The sequence below is a fragment of the Saccopteryx bilineata genome, chromosome 4, assembly GCF_036850765.1.
Source record: "Saccopteryx bilineata isolate mSacBil1 chromosome 4, mSacBil1_pri_phased_curated, whole genome shotgun sequence".
In the NCBI taxonomy this organism is placed as follows: Eukaryota; Metazoa; Chordata; class Mammalia; order Chiroptera; family Emballonuridae; genus Saccopteryx; species Saccopteryx bilineata.
The window spans coordinates 101,631,124-101,648,405 of NC_089493.1; the positions used below are offsets into that span (position 1 = coordinate 101,631,124).

General features: G+C 39.6%; 1 protein-coding gene across 2 annotated transcripts in view; it reads right to left on the reverse strand.

Moving 5' to 3' along the window:
- PRKD1 (protein kinase D1) overlaps positions 1-17,282 on the reverse strand; it is a 394,696-nt gene that overhangs the window by 167,612 nt on the left and 209,802 nt on the right. For both annotated transcript variants that reach the window (XM_066277646.1, XM_066277644.1), the window contains exon 2: positions 17,040-17,178. In XM_066277646.1, coding sequence (XP_066133743.1) covers positions 17,040-17,178 — 139 coding nt within the window. The remainder of the gene's footprint in view (positions 1-17,039; positions 17,179-17,282) is intronic.

The following is a 17,282-nucleotide window of genomic DNA, read 5'->3' on the forward strand; positions in this document are numbered from 1 at the left end:
GCATTTGTTTGTTGGTTTGTGCATTTTTTTTAAAAGTCAAGCATACATTCTTTTGTTCAATAAAGAGACATTAATTGCCATGTGATACTCTAGGTCCAGAGAACTCAATATAAAATTAAGTAGTTCCTAGGAGAGACCCAATATGGCAGAATAGTTGAAAGTTACACTTACCTCCTTCCAGAACCAAACGGGAATTACACCTAAATTAAAGATCAATCATTCTGAATAAGCAACTGAAGGCTAGATGAAGAGAAGTCTCATAACCAAGGACTTACAGAAGAAGCCACATAAAGTCTGATAGGAAGGGCAGAGAAATGAAAGACTGGCCCCACTCTCACCAGTGGCAGCTGAGATTCTAGAGGGAGATCTTAGTTGCTGGGGGTTCCCCCTAGCAAGCGTGGAGTCTAAAGCTCAAGGCAGGCTTCCCAAGCCAGACCATTAGAGTGAAAGAGGTACTCACATAATATCTGACTGTGAAAATCATCAGGGACTGTGTTCACCAGGGAGAAATGGAGGTCTGTTAGGCACACGGGTGCTCTCTTAAAGGGCCAATGCAAAAAATCTTGTTCACAGCCATTCACCCAGAGCTCTGGCAAAGGGAGGGCAGAACAGACTACAGTCAGCTAAAGAGAGTCTGGGATTTGTGAGTCTGAGGATAAAGGTGAAGGGACAGCCACCAGAAACTTTATACTGAGTCATTCTCCCACAACGCAGATGCCAGCATCTTTCCTGAGTGGAGCCCGCCCCTTCATACAATATCAGCCTGAGGGAATGCAATAGCCCTACTCTCTGGATGCTCTGATGATGAGTCAGCTGCTCTGGCCAGGGTGTAGAGGTCTGGGCAGACTCAGGGGGTGACAGTGACTGAGTTGCTGGTTTTGGTACAGGAGCCATTTCCTCCCCTTTCCTGGGAATCTGACTGGAGCTTCCCCCTCACAGATCTGCTAGCCGCACCCTTCAGGTTCCTAGCCACCCTACCCATATGACACCTGGTGGCTCCACCCTGGCAAGGGCTGGGCAAAATCCCAGATAGACTAAGGTCTATGGCTGTGGGATGAGAGCCAAAGCCCCCACCGTCTCCATAGTCTGACCAGTACCTCTCCTTCACAGAAGATCCATTAGCCCCACCCTCCTGACTCCCTGAGAGCTCAGGCTCCTCCCAACTGAATCTGGGACGGACTGAGTTGAGAGCCTGTAGGACAAGGGACATTTTATACTCCCATGCCCAAGCAGTGCAGAGCGTTCCCTTCACACAGCCAAATCTTGGTCTGATACACTCTGATGGTCTCACCCTGATGACTGCCTCAAACCCAATTCTACCACAAAGGTGGATGAGCAGCCAGTGGGAGGGAGCAAGACTTAGTATACCCAGGGACTTTTGCTGAGTTCCTCAGACCCAGCACTGAGATTGAACCAGCATTAATCTGGTGGACACCAACCGCTGCTATGTGGTGATTCACTGAGAATGTACCTCATTCAACCTGATTACCACCAGAGGCACTTTCAGTGACTGAGCCTAACAGGCAGCCGGCAGGTAAAGAAAGGCAGAACAGATCTCATGGTGCCTTAGGACTTTTGCAGATCTGCCCCTGGCCTGGTGCTGGTAATAGCTGACCTTGTTGTACAACTTGTTCCTTCCTACACACATTCAGGCCCAATAGAGGCAGCCACAAACTGTGGATCATGTTCTAGCTCTAAACAGGTTTCCCAGGGCCTGTCAAAGGCAGTGGTTGACACTGGCCTGCACCAAAATCCCTCCCAGAAGCCCAGAACCAACACACCCAATGGTGAGCTTCAGACAACATCAGAACAGAATCAAATAAGCTTCACAAATAGCATATTCAAAAAGAGATCTCAGCCAGCACCAGACCCTGCCAATAAAAATTCTGTGTTGTGTTGTCAGTACCTATACAATAGCTCACACGTTGTGGTCCGAGTTGAGTCACACAGTCAGCCAGACTGAGGGTTGACCCCACACATGAATCGGCAAATAGCAACCAAGACTCAATTACAAAAGGAGAGCCCACATAGAACAAACAAGGGTCATTCCTCCAGCAACCAGCTCAGATGATCAAAGAGACTGTGCAACTAGCCCTGGCCGGTTGGCTCAGTGGTAGAGCGTCGGCCTGGCGTGCAGAAGTCCCGGGTTCGATTCCCGGCCAGGGCACACAGGAGAAGCGCCCATCTGCTTCTCCACCCCTCCCCCTCTCCTTCCTCTCTGTCTCTCTCTTCCCCTCCCGCAGCCGAGGCTCCATTGGAGCAAAGATGGCCCGGGCGCTGGGGATGGCTCCTTGGCCTCTGCCCCAGGCGCTAGAGTGGCTCTGGTCACGGCAGAGCGACGCCCCGGAGGGGCAGAGCATCGCCCCCTGGTGGGCAGAGCCTCGCCCCTGGTGGGCATGCCGGGTGGATCCCGGTTGGGCGCATGCGGGAGTCTGTCTGACTATCTCTCCCCATTTCCAGCTTCAGAAAAATACAAAAAAAAAAAAAAAAAAAGAGAGAGAGAGACTGTGCAACTAGACACCACAGGATACCCAGTATATAAGGACACCTCACCAAGACTGAAGTCATAGCAGATCTACCTAATACACAAAAACCCCACAATGAAACAGCCAAACAAGGGGGACAAAGAAACATGCCCCAAATGACAGAACAGAAGAAATTTCAAAAAAAAAAGAGAGAGAAAAATAGAGTTCAAATTAGTGGTTGTAAGATGCTAAAGGAACCTAGTGAGAACTATAATGTACTTAGTGAAAAATACATCATGAAAAAAGGACGTAGAATCTTTAACAATAACTGGTCAGAAATGAAGAATACTATCTCAAAAATAAAGAATACACTGGCAGGAATAAACAGTCGGTTGGGAGAAACAGAAGATCAAATCAGTGATTTGAAATACAAGGTAGAAAAAAAAAACAGCTATCAGAGCAGCAAAAAGTAAAAAAATTTAAAAGTGAGGATAGTTTAAGAGGCCTTTAGGACAACATGAAACCTAATAACATCTGCATCATAAGGATATCAGAAGGAGAAGAGAGCAAGAAATCAAGAACCTATTTGAAGACATAATAACTAAAATCTTCCATAACCTGGTGAAGGTAAAAGACATACAAGTTCAGGAAGCACAGAGAGGCCCACACCAAGACACATCATAATTAAAATGGCACAGGTTAAAGACAGAGAGAATTTTAAAAGTCGCAAGAGGCAGACATTTAGCTGCCAACAATGCAACTCCCATAAGACTGTGTCAGCTGATTTCCTAGCAGAAATATTTCAGGCTGGAAGGGACTGTCAAGAAATATCTACAGTGATGAAAAGCAAAGACATACAAAAGAATATTTTACCCAGCAAGGCTATCATTTAAATTGAAGGAGAAATAAAGAGCTTCCTAGTCAAGAAAAAGCTAAAAAAGTCTGTTACTGCAAAACAAGAGTTATAAGAAATGTTTAAGGTGTTTATTGAAGAAGAAAAAAAAAGAAAAGGAAAACACCAGAGGAATATAGTTAAAAGAATTAAAATAGCAATAAATACATACTTATCAATAATCACTTTTAATGTAAATGGCTCAAATATTCCAATCAAAAGGCACAGTGTACCTGAATGGATAAGAAAACAAGACCCAAATATATGTTCTCTACAAAAGACCTACCTCAGACTAAAAGATAGACACAATTTAAAAGTAAAGGGATGGAAAAAAGTATTTCATGTAAATGAAAATGAAAAATAAAACTGCAATCAAGATGTGTTAATATTCTTATTTAGGACCTGTGTGATGTAATAACATTGATACAGTTTCCAGAAAATGACACTGAATGGGTAATTAGCATCTATTGATTAGATTTCATAGTATCTTAAATAATTTGGAGAAGCAGGCATGCACAAACCAGATGATACAAGAAGCCAAATTTTAAACAAAGTCTATAGCAAGAAATAAAAAAGAATACTACATAAAAATAAAGGGAGCAATCCAGCAAGAGGACATAACCCTTGTAAACATGTATATACCCAATTTAGGAGTATCTAAATATGTAAAACAAATTAATATGGACATATGGAAAGATTGAGAGGAACACAGTCTTGCAGGAGATTTTAATAATCCACTGACATCAATGGATAGATCTTTCAGACAGAAAACCAACCAAAAAATAGTGGCCTTAACGATACACTATATCAGATGGATTTAGTTGATATCTTCAGAGCATTTCACCCCAAAGCAGCAGTATATACATTCTTTTCAAATGCACATGGCATATTTTCTAGAATAAACCACGTTAGGACACAAAATAAGTCTCAATAAATTCAAGAAGACTGAAATCACTTCAAATATCTTCTTTGACCATAATAGTATGAAACTAGAAACCAATCACAAGAAAAGAAACCCAAAAAATACACAAAGATATAGATGCTAAATATCATGTTACTAAACAGTGAATGTAATAACAATGAGATGAAATAAGAAGTCAAAAGAGATTTTTGAAACAAATGAAAATAAGAACACAACAACCCCACATGTATCCGACACAGCGAAGGCAGTCCTAAAAGGGCAATTCAGAACATGACAACACGCCTATCTCAGGAAACAATAAAAACCTCAAATAAACAATCTAACATTACACTTAAAGGAACTTGAAAATAAACAAAAACAAAACCCAAAGTGAGTAGAAAAAAGGAAATAATAAGAATCAGAGCAGAAATAAGCAAAATAGTATCTAAAAAGAATTACAAAAGGTCAATAAAACCAAGAGCTGGTTATTTGAAAACATAAGCAATGTTGACAAACATTTAACCAGACTTCTCAAGAAACAAAATGAAAACCCAAATAAAACCAGAAGTGAAAGAGGTAAAATAACAAAACCAAAGAAATTAAAAAGATGTAAAATATTACAAACAACTATATGCCCACAAATTGGACAACTGGATGAAATGGATAAATCTCTAGATGCATGCAATCTTCCAAAACTGAATCAAGAAGAATCAGATTATCTGAGCAGACATATTATAACTAGTGAAATTAAATCAAAATACTCCCAACAAACAAAAATCCTGAACCAGATGGCTTCACAGGCAAATTTTACCAAATGTTCAAAAAACACCTATCCATCACAAACTATTCTAAAAAACTCAAGAGGAGGAAAGAACCCTCAAGCTCATTTTACTAGGCTAGCATTATCCTAATTCCAAAACCAGATAAAGACACCACAAAAAAGAGAGAAAACTATAGGCCAATACCTCTGATGAACATAGATGTCAAAATTCTTAACTATATATCAACAACCTTGGTCCAACAATATATTAAAAAGATCATACATCATGATCAAGAGGGATTTTGGGAATGCAAGGTGAACATCCACAAATCAATAAACATAATACACCACATAAACCACAAGATCATTTGATAAAATCTAGCATTCATGTACGATGAAAACTCTCAGCAAAGTGGAAATACAAGAAAAACATTTCAACGTAACAATGGCCATATGTTACAAACCCACAGCCAACATTACACACAGTGGACAAAAACAAGTGTTCCCCTTAAAATCAGGAGGAAGACAGGGATAGTCATTTCATTCTATATTGTATTAGAAGTTCTAGCCACAGCAATTAGACAAGAAATAAAAGGCATCTAAACTGGAAAGATAGGAATAAAACTGTCATTATTTGTAGATGGGCTGACATAGTACGTATATAGAGAACCCTAAAGATTTTACCACAAAACTACCAAAAGAGATAAATTAATTCAGTAAAGTGGCAGGATACAAAATGTAATCAGTTGTGTTTTCATACACTAATAATGAACCAATCATAAAGGAAAACTGATAACATAATCCTATTCCAATTCAAACAGAATAAAATACCTAGGAGTAAATTTAACCATGGATGTAGAAGACCTGTACTGAGAAAATTATAAAACACTGAAAAAAATACAAATAAGGGGAAGCATATATCATATTCATGTATAGGAAGAATTAACATCATTAAAATGTCCATACTATCCAAAGCAATCTATAGATTCAACACAATTCCTATCAAGATACCAATGGTGCCTTAAACAGAACTAGAATACTGCAAAAATTCACACGGAACCACAAAAGACCCCATATAGCCACAGTGATCTTAAGAAAAGAAAATTGAAGGAATCACACAACCTGATATCAAACTATACTAACAAGGTCACAGTAATCAAAACAGCATGGTTCTGGCATAAAAACAGATGTACAGAACAATGGAACAGAATATATTTACTGAGCCCAGAAATAAACCTGTGCCTTTATTGTCTATATATACAGTGTGTCCGTAAAGTCATGGTGCACTTTTGACCGGTCACAGGAAAGCAACAAAAGACGATAGAAATGTGAAATCTGCACCAAATAAAAGGAAAACCCTCCCAGTTTCTGTAGGATGATGTGGCAGCATGTGCGCATGCGCAGATGATGACGTAATACCGTGCATACAACGGATTAGCTCATGGCCATGCCAGTCGAGATGTGGACAGTACAGAGGAAAGTTCAGTGTGTTCTGTGTGGCTCACTAAATTTGAATCCGTGACCAAAGTGCAATGTGAATATTGGCACGTTTATAAAGAAGCGCCACCACATAAGAATAACATTACTCGGTGGGATAAGCAGTTGAAGGAAACCGGCAGCTTGGTGGAGAAACCCCGTTCTGGTAGGCCATCAGTCAGTGACAAGTCTGTACAGGCTATACGGGATAGCTACCTAAGGAGCCCTAAAAAATCTGTGCATAAGCCCACATCGAACTGCACTGAATAGGTATGAAACTGGGAAAGTTTTCCTTTTATTTGGTGCAGATTTCACATTTCTATCGTCTTTTGTTGCTTTCCTGTGACCGGTCAAAAGTGCACCATGACTTTACGGACACACTGTATTTGATAAAGGAGGCAAAAACATACAATGGGGCAAAGATAGTCTATTCAATAAATGGCACTGGAAAAAATCAAAAAGATACATGCAAAATAAATGAAACTAGACTGATTCTTACACCATACACAAGCATAAACTCAAACTAGATTAAAACCTTAAATGTTAGACTCAAAACCTTAAAAATCCTAGAAGAAAACATAGGCAGTAAAATCTCCGACACTTTTCATAGCAATAGTTTTCCTAATATACTTCCTCTAGTAAGGGAAATAAAAGAAAAAGTAAATAAATGAGACTACATCAAACTAAAAAGTTTTTGCACAACAAAGGGGACCATATATTATACAAATGGAGAAGACACCAATCACATGGACAAACATACTTGCCAATGATACATTTGATAAGGTGTTAATAGCCAAAATTTATAAAGAACTTATAAAACTCAATACCTGAAAAACAAACAATTAAAAAGTGAGCAAAGGATCTGAACAGACACTTCTCCAAAGGGGTCATAAAGATGGCCAACAGACATATGAAAAGATGCTCAGTGTCACTAATTATAAGAGAAATGCAAATTAAGAACACAGTGAGATATCACCTCACACCTGTTAGAGTAGCACTCATCAATAAATCCACAAACAACAAGTGTTGATGAGGATGCAGAGCAAAGGGAGTTCTCATACACTGTTGTTGGGAATGCATGGTAGTGTAGGCACTACGGAAGGCAGTAAGAAATTACCTCAAAAAATTAAAATGGAATCCAGCTATTCTATCTCTGGGAATATAGCCCCAAACCCCTGAAGTACTAATTTGAAAGAATATATGCACCCCTATGTTCATTGCAGCATTTTTTACAATAGTCAAGATATGGAAGCGATCCAAGTGTTCATCAATAGAAAAGTGGATAAAGAAGCAGTAATACACACACACACACACACACACACAAAATGGAATGCTACACAGCTATAAAAGAGAAGGAAATCTTACCTTTTGCTACAGCATGGAAGGACCTGGAGAGCATTATGCTAAGTGAAATAAACCAGTCAGAGAAAGATAAGTATCATATGATTTATCATAGGTATAATCTATTAAACAAAATAAACTAACAAACAAAATTCAAACAGACTCATAGACAGAGAACAGACTGACAGCTATCAGAGGGAGTTGGTTCAAGGTTGGATGAAAACAGTAAAAGAAGTAAGCAAAAAACAGACTCATAGACACAGAAAACAGCCTGGTGATCACTGCAGGGGAAGTGGCGTGAGGGGAGGTAGAAGAGGATGTAAAGGAGATGTATGTGGATGGAAGGAGACCTGGAATGGGATGGTGAACACATAATACAATATACAGATGACGTGTTATATACTTATACACCTAAAACCTATATAATTTTATTAACCAATGTCACCCCATTAAATTCAATTAAAATAAACGGTTCCTGTTCCAATAAATGTACAGTGCAGTGGGATGGAAGTGGGGCAAGAGAGTTGACTATTTTACATTTGCCAGGCTTCTAATAAAATATTTTACATTTATCCTTTTGAAATCTACAGCCTACATTTACACTGTGGATATTGTTATTGCTGTTTGACAGGTGATGAATCAAGATTCAGGAAAATTAGTTCTCTTGCCAAACATTATATAAGAAAGAAATGACAGGTCTGGGACTGAGACCAATGTCTTTGCTGGAAGTCCATTATTTATCAAATTGAAGTTATGTGAATATATGCCATAAAAATATGATGCATATTTTCCAAGTTAATACATGTAAAGCACTTAGAACAGTGCCCAACATATCATAAATGCTACATGTCCTTAATCAACATCACTATTGTTTTCATTATTTGTTAAAGAACAGCATGGGGAGAAATCTTATTTATTCAAAATTAAGCGAGAGAAATAATTCAGCAGAATGCAAAATGTTCAGGAAATTCTCAAATTAAATAATTTGCTTCACAAATCGTTTCCCATTAGAGTTTGTCTCATGCTCCATGTTACCTGGCAGAATGTCTTGACACTGAGAAGTACTTGGATTAAAAAAAAATACAGAGAAGCATGCAGTAGTGTCACATCTCCCTGGAGATCCCACTCTACCAAGAGAGAAATAACCAATTTATCAAAGTAACTAAGGAGTGTTCTAAGCCCCTACCTACATCCTGACTGGAGTCACAAGTGGGAAAAGGTGGGAAGTCTGTGGAAACATTCCAACATGCCTGTTCTTTGCATTAATTTTTCTATAAAAATGGTTTACTGTGGCACAAAGAAACTAAAACTAGGTTTACTTAAAAGATAAGGACAGAAACAGAATGAATATTAACAACAATAAAAAGGAAATGCTGAAGACACACTTAACACAAACCATACTTGGAAGAAAAGAGTAATGACCTATAATCTTGCATTTAAAATTTCCATTGTTATAAAACCACCCGCATGGATAATTGCAACTAAAATTGGACAGGAATTGGCACCACTCAGTCTGGCATATTTAGATGTCCAAGAACAAATACAAAGAAACATAAATTGAGCACTAAAGGCCAGGTCTTTTACAACCTTAATTACCTAAGCAATATTAGAGCTGAGAAAGTGCTTCCCAGGATTAATTATTTCCTAAAAGCAAGCAAACAATACTATATCTATGCAATGTACTCATGGAAATAATAATGCAGTGATCTAATGTATCACTCCTGAGGTTTTTCTCTTCCACTTACAGTTCAGAGATGGGTAACATTCTGCTATGCAATGTACTGTTTCTGAGAGAAATGGCTATACCTGGAACAATGCCACATAACTCAGTAATTTATACTTCTATAAATAAGAAGGACCCTACTAAAATTTTGTTACCATACATTTTTTCCTATTTTATGGTTTAGGCACTGAATCTTAGTAACAGAAAAACCTGGTCACAAGGATCTCTTAAATCTAGCAAACCTAAGACACTATTTCAATTTTGATCAGTAAATAATTATGATGAGATCCTATTTAGTTGGGGAATGGTTACCTTACTATTTCTTATTTTATATTGCAACTCTACAGAGAAGAGCCACCAAAATTTTCTTACCCTGATAATAGTTTTCATTGCTACAAAGTATTCTTTTAATGAGAAAGGAGGAAAACGGTTCTGCAATAAAAATCATGGCAATGGAACTTGTAGCTTATTAATGAGTTGGTTGTTATAAACACCACCAATGCTTCCCTGAAATACAAACTGGGTTATTGCAGTAGTAATTCTTTGAACAGAGCGTCAAGAATTTCTGTTTACTGGTCCAAGTTCAAAGCACTAAGTTGCAATTGAAGTGGCGTGAACAGTGTACAGGTAGATTCAGGCCCCGGTACTACCTCTACTCACAACAGGAGGTGGGAGAGTTAAAATTTGTATTTATAGCTTTTAATATATCTGATTCACTGACTCCCAGAGTCATTGTGAAGGAAACAAAATGACTTATGTAAACTGCTTCAAAAACATGTGATATTAAGTAAACAAATTATTTTCTTCCTATCTCCTGCTTTTCCATGGCTAAATGTTTCCTCTCTGAGAGAGATGTGGCCTATGTGCAGAGAAAATGGATATACCTTCTCAAACCATTTGGAACTTATCTACTAGGTGCACTGTATCACCCTTTCATTCAGTATAAACTCTTTTCTTTAGTAAAAAAATAAGCAAAAAACCCTGAATCTCAGAAGTTATGCAACTTGTACAAAATTACAAAAGAAATCAATGAGACTATGTGCCCAAGAAATCAGTTCTTCAGTTCCTAAGGGCAATATCAAAACCTTTTGACAAACAGAACAAAAGATAAGGACAAAACTTGAGATGGGATTTGAAAATGTGATTTCTCTTAGGTAGCTGTATTCATTTTCTCATTCTCCATTAACTATGAATGACCACATAGTTATTTTATGTCTTTAATTTTACTTGTGAAAAATTTGTTGATTTTCCTACCTCCTTTTCATTGTCAGTGCCTGAGAACAGGCCACACCCCCTGTTTAGGCTATAGCACTTTTAAAGAGGTTCCAATCTCCAGATAGTGGGGAACAAATAACCGTAGGTAAAAACAGCGTTTTGCAAAAGTTATAAATAATGTAGCATATCTGTTGCAAAAAAATAATGAAAATATACAAGAAAAATATGAATTTTTACTATTAATAAAAAAGATTCAACTTTTAGTTCCAATACTTTTGAAATTATGATTTTATTTTAGAAATTCTTGCAGTACTTGTCTGTTTTCCATTTAATTACCTATTAGACACACACACACACACACACAATTAGAGATCAAACCCCTCAAAAAAACAAAAACTAAGAGTTGGATCATGTGAATGCAGTCCCATTATTATTGCATTTGCAATGGCTGAATTACTCAGCATTCACAGAGACCCCTCATGCAGAAGACTTCAGATTAACTCCAGGTACTTTGTTTTTCAGGTAAGTATAATATATTGGTACTTGACTTTGGCTTTAGTTAGAGAAATTTCCATTTGCAGTGTTTTCCTACTTTATAACAGTAGTAACAATGCTAATCCCCTGCTTCACAAAGCAAATTTGACAGTCGTGGGAGTGTATGGTGTACGGTGGGGAACTTCATGGAGTTATTTCTTTTTTCTCCATAACCCAATCCACCCACCCATGAGCAATCTTTTCCGGGCTTGCTGGGTCTAAATGCACTAGCTCACACAAGCCATGTTTTTTCAAAAAGAAGAAGGGAAGAAAAACCAGAAAATGAGCCGGGAGCAGTCTTGTTAGTACTAACAGATGATGAAAGGTCTCAGCAGAAAATGACATCAGCCAAGAAAAAATTCCTGATGTTGCCTGAAAATGAAAACCATCCTCAAAATGAAATTTTTCCACATTTTCTCACATTTTTACTGTTCTCCTATGCCAGAAAAAAATGTTCCTGTTGGTAGAATGTGGGCTAAGTATAAAAAGAACCAGGTTATGTTTACATCAAACTACATAGGGAAATTTAATTTTTGATGAAGAAAAACAGAATGTTTGGGTAAGTGAGTCTTCACAGTAAAATCATAATGTTTAAGTGGGAAATTCCCACAGTATGTTTGTGTTCTGGAACTGACTGAAAGGCAACAGAGGGGACCCCCAGTGCTTTGTCCCCCTACCCTCCTTGCCCACTGAAGTTTGAATAAGGCTGATCATGAACCGTGCCTCCAGAACGTGCCATATTCCCTGACCAGTTGCAGTACTTCATCCTCCTCAAGAACTGCTTAAAAAAATGAGCGTGATCTGAGCTCCCATGAGCCCACGGCCTGACGTGTCTTACTAGCCATCACTGGTCTTGTCTCACATATAATGCAATCCAAACCTGCCCACAGCATAGGTGCTAATATTTTGTCAGGGCTGAGTAAATGCATCGCAGGAAACTCAAACTTCAGTTACCTTTTGAGTCCATACCTAGAAATAACAATTGTATTAAAAAATCAGTATTTTTATAAAAACTTTATATATATGATCATTTCTAATATGACAGCCAATAATCAACTAACTGCTACATGTTGAGAACATACATACTTCTCTATGGTAACAAGAGAATGAGGGGAGGAGAAGAAGAGATTGCTGATCAGTGGCAAGGCCAGGGGAAAGGTGAATCCGCTCTAAGCCGCATAGGCAGGGCGCTGTGTGTCTCAGTCATGTGTGACTCAGGAACAGGAATGGCAAACATGCACGGTGAAGTAATATGGATGACCTATAGTCATCAAGGCCCTTGGAGGCTGTGGAAGAATACAAGGTAGTTGAAACTATCAGTGATGCAAGACATGCACAGAGTGGGCAGGTGCTGTGGGAGAGAGAAAGGGACAAGTACCGTTCAGATATGGGAGTGAGTTAGTGGTTGAAAACTGGTGAAAAAGACAGGGAACAGAAATGTGTACTTGGTCACCATGGACGAAATGAAACAGTATAGCCAAATGGCGACCTCAGTGCTGGAGCCATTCTTTATGGGTGAGGTCAGGTGTAGGCCTGTGCTGCAGGTGACCAACAACCAACAGCAATGACAAGGAATCCGAGAGGTTATAAACACACATACCCACCATGATGCCAAAGATGACTGGGTGCAGAAAATCGGAAGAAAGATTAGGAGTCTGATGCTGAGTTTTGATCACCATGACTACAAAGAAATGAGGCTTCAAGCAAGTAAACTGTCGCAATGCAGTATTAGAAAGATGACAATATAACTAGTGAAATAGGTATCACTGGAACTGGAGGAGGGTGGTCCAGATAATAACCAGAAATGGAACTAGAAAACGAGGACAGGATCATGTCACTCAATTCCTCACCTAAGAGTGGAGGAAAATGAGCAGCAGAGCCTCCCAGCCCGAAGGGAGTGCAATGTCACCCCGGGGAGCCTGGCTGCAAGTGAGGCAGGAAGACAGGGGAGCAGCAGTGAGCTCCCGTCACCAGGCCCTAGGGGCCATGAAGGGCATGGGAAAGAGGTGAGCGGTAGAGAGAAAAAAAATGGGGTTGTAATAAGGAAGGTTTGGAAGTGTTAAGGAAAAGCTATTTCAAACATTTATTGAGAAAATTACAATGCTAAGCATTAGAGTAGGAGAGAAGCTAGAAAGAAGTTTACAAAGAAATTTACAATTAAGGTTAGAGATTTAAACATAACTGAATACATGTGAAATTAAATACACACAATTTACTAATTTAAGGGTTAAATCATTTGGAGTCAATGGGGCTCTGTGCAGTGGTGGGATTCAAATAATTTAACATCAGGTTCTCTGTCCTAATGACCGTGTTAAGTATTAAAAGACAGACTGAAAGGTAGTTTATTATTTCATGCATTTAATACTTAAATAAGAACAATAAAAGAGGTACACAAAACTAGATTATGTTATAAGAGTTTTAAAATATTGCCTGACCAGGCAGTGGTGGCGTAGTGGATAGAGCATCAAACTGGGACACAGAGGACCCAGGTTTGAAACCCCAAGGTCACTGGCTTGAGCATGGCATCATAGACATGACCCAATGGTCACTGGCTTGAGCATAAAGGTCGCTGGCTTGAGCAAGGGGTCACTTACTCTGCTGTAGCCCCCCCCCCATCAAGGCACATATGAGAAAGCAATGAATGAACAACGAAGAATTGATGCTTCTCATCTCTCTCCCTTCCTGCCTGTCTGTCCCTATCTGTCCCTCTCTCTGTCTCTATCATACACACACAAATTTTTTAAAAATATTAATGAAGCCCTGGCAGGTTGGCTCAGTGGTAGAACGTCAGCCTAGTGTGCGGAGGACCCGGGTTCGATTCCTGGCCAGGGCACACAGGAGAAGTGCCCATTTGCTTCTCCACCCCTTCCCCGCGCTTTCCTCTCTGTCTCTCTCTTCCCCTCCCGCAGCCAAGGCTCCATTGGAACAAAGATGGCCCGGGCGCTGGGGATGGCTCTGTGGCCTCTGCCTCAGGCACTAGAGTGGCTCTGTTCGCAACATGGCGACACCCAGGATGAGTAGAGCATCGCCCCATGGTGGGCGTGCCGGGTGGATCCCGGTCGGGCACATGCGGGAGTCTGTCTGACTGTCTCTCGCTGTTTCCAGCTTCAGAAAAATGAAAATATATATATATATTAATGAAAAAATATTAAACCATACCTTGACAAAAAATAAAACTGTTATTTAAGACATTCCCATACTGCTTCTTGATTGGTGTCTGCACTTGCAATTTTTTTCACTTATGGATGGAATGAACATGACTACGGTTGCTTAGAATACACTCTTGTGCAGATGAATGTTAAAAAAGAGTAAGGAATGTAAATTTGTGATTTCCACACTGGGCTGCTGCCCAGGCACCCACCTTTGAGAGAACCCTGATTACAAGTGCCATTTTAACCACCGGTTCACTAAACTCAGCAAAAAAATTAGGACTTGGTTCTGCCGAACCGGTGTGAATCTGCTGAATCCCACCACTGGCTATGTGTAGTGAGAAAAGGGTTCAAGGCCTCCAAACTCAAAATGGAAACTGGGCTGTTACAGAATGGTTCCTTTTATTTATTATTTTATTTATTTATTTATTTTTTTAAGGAGAGAGAAAGAGAGAGAGAGAGAGAGAGAGAGAGAGGGAGGGAGGGAGGGAAAAGGGGGAGGAGCAGGAAGCATCAACTCCCATATGTGCCTTGACCAGGCGAAACCAGGATTTCGAACCAGCGACCTCAGAGTTCCAGGTCGATGCTTTATCCCACTGCACCACCACAGGGCAGGCAAATGGTTCCTTTTAAATGCCAATGTTAGGAGTAGGACAGGACTTCCTTCTCCCGCAGCTGGGGAAACAGGTGAGAAAAAGGGCTGCCCTGAAATGCCCTCTGAGCAATGGCAGCCAGAGAGTGAGGGAAGCTGAAGCATCAGGGTGCATGGGAAAAGACAGAGAAGATGGAAGATGAGCACAGTGTGTTCGGTAGGGATGGAAGAGGAAAAGGCAAACACGGCTCCTCACGCTGCGTGGGCGCTCCAGGGTGCACCAGGGAGAGGTGCACACAGGCAGCCTCCCCTGCCGCACACAGCACACCCACACACAGCTTGTGTCAGGTCTGTCTGAGACTACTCTATGGCACTTGATAACAAAAGTAAAATGGAAGGAAAAATAAATTAGATTTAGAAATGTAATTTTAAAAATCCTCATATATTTTTGGACATTGCCACAAGGAAAAAAAGACTCACAAAACACATTACATTACCCACAAAGTAGCCTGGCTCTGAGTTTAATGCGAATTGTGGTGAGAAGAGATCCAGGGCATGTTCTCCCTGAGTAATTTATTTCAGGCAGCCCCTAGTGTTCAGAAACAGGAAACTCACAAAACGACATGTGCAGGCACTAGTTCTGTGAGGCCAGGGTGCAGTAAGCCAATGTTAAAAGAGCCAAAGAAAAGTAAAACAGAAGATCCAGTCAAAACAAGTGATTTTTCCAAAAAAATTAACAAAAAACTATGAAAGGTTATGCTTTTTTGGTTTTCTTTATTTAGCAACTGGCAACCCTATAAACAACAGTACAATTATTACTTTTACCTAGCAAAACAATTTGTTTTATTGGACTATCTACCCAATAAATACGTGGCAATTCCAGGACCTCACACAATGGTAGGTGGTCAACAAAGCCAAAGTGAATTGGACTTAATCAAATGAAAGACCAACCGAATTATAATCAGTGCATCCAAGTACTGGGCTCAGGACAAATTGAGGAACTTGAGGAAATGAAGTCTAGAATTATGAAAGCTAATGGAGCTCCTTTAGTCAAAGAAACAACAAGCCAAGGTGGCGAGGGGGAGAAAGGAACAATGCAATCCGGGTTTCTCAATGACTTCATCTTAACAAAAATAAACCATAAAAATCTGAACCTCTTCAGAATATAGTACTGATCGTCACAAGGATCCTTGATGTTCTCCAACACTTTTTAAAAAATTAATTAAATGGATCCATTTTTTCTGTATTGATAGGCACAGTCCTACCTTCTACATCCTAAACAAGAAATACAAATTTGGGCAGAGGGCCAGGCAGCCATTTCCCAGGGAAAGGGTTAGCTAGTGTCATGGGCATAGCCTGGCCCTCTGGAACTGCTGAGCTCTGGTTTTCAACTTGGTCTTGGCTCACAGCAACTGGACATTTGACTCAACTAAAGCAATGGTTTCCTAGCCCTGCTGTTAATTCTTGGCTTCAGACACTCAGTACATTTGGGGGGTTTGCTGCTGGAAAATTTCTATTTGACTTTGCTGCTGTCTAAATAATTCAAGATAATGAATGAAGGTATGTGTACCTCTTGTTGGGAGTTGGCTATGTGTAGTGAGAAAAGGGTTCAAGGCCTCCAAACTCAAAATGGAAACTGGGCTGTTACAGAATGGTTCCTTTTATTTATTATTTTATTTATTTATTTATTTTAAGGAGAGAGAAAGAGAGAGAGAGAGAGAGAGAGGGAGGGAGGGAGGGAAAAGGGGGAGGAGCAGGAAGCATTTGCTCTTGGGAGATGTGATTGGCACAGTACTGGGTGTGTAAACAGTCAATCTTAAAAAAACTCTGCTTCTTCCAAAATAATTTTGAAAGTACATATAGACAGGGCCCTAAAATCTCCTTTCAGGACTACATTTGGTGCATGTTTTCTATGTTGTCTTAAACATTTCCGTGCAAGAGTTCTTCACATACTAATTATTAATCTATGGAGAGAGAAAAAAGTATACTACCTGACAAGACAACTTCAATCAGATCACCTTCCTGGATGTCGCCGGCCGTTTTCACCAGCTGAAGGATGTTTTCAGAGGCAGGGTCATGGCGAAAAAGCAGGATCTTATCATACATTCCATAGAAGCCACATTCGGGGAACTGCAAATACAAATACCACAATAAGTTAAATGTCAAAATCTTCCTAAATTAAAAATAAAAATGAAATAAATGTCAGGATACAAATACAACCTGATTAAAAAGTT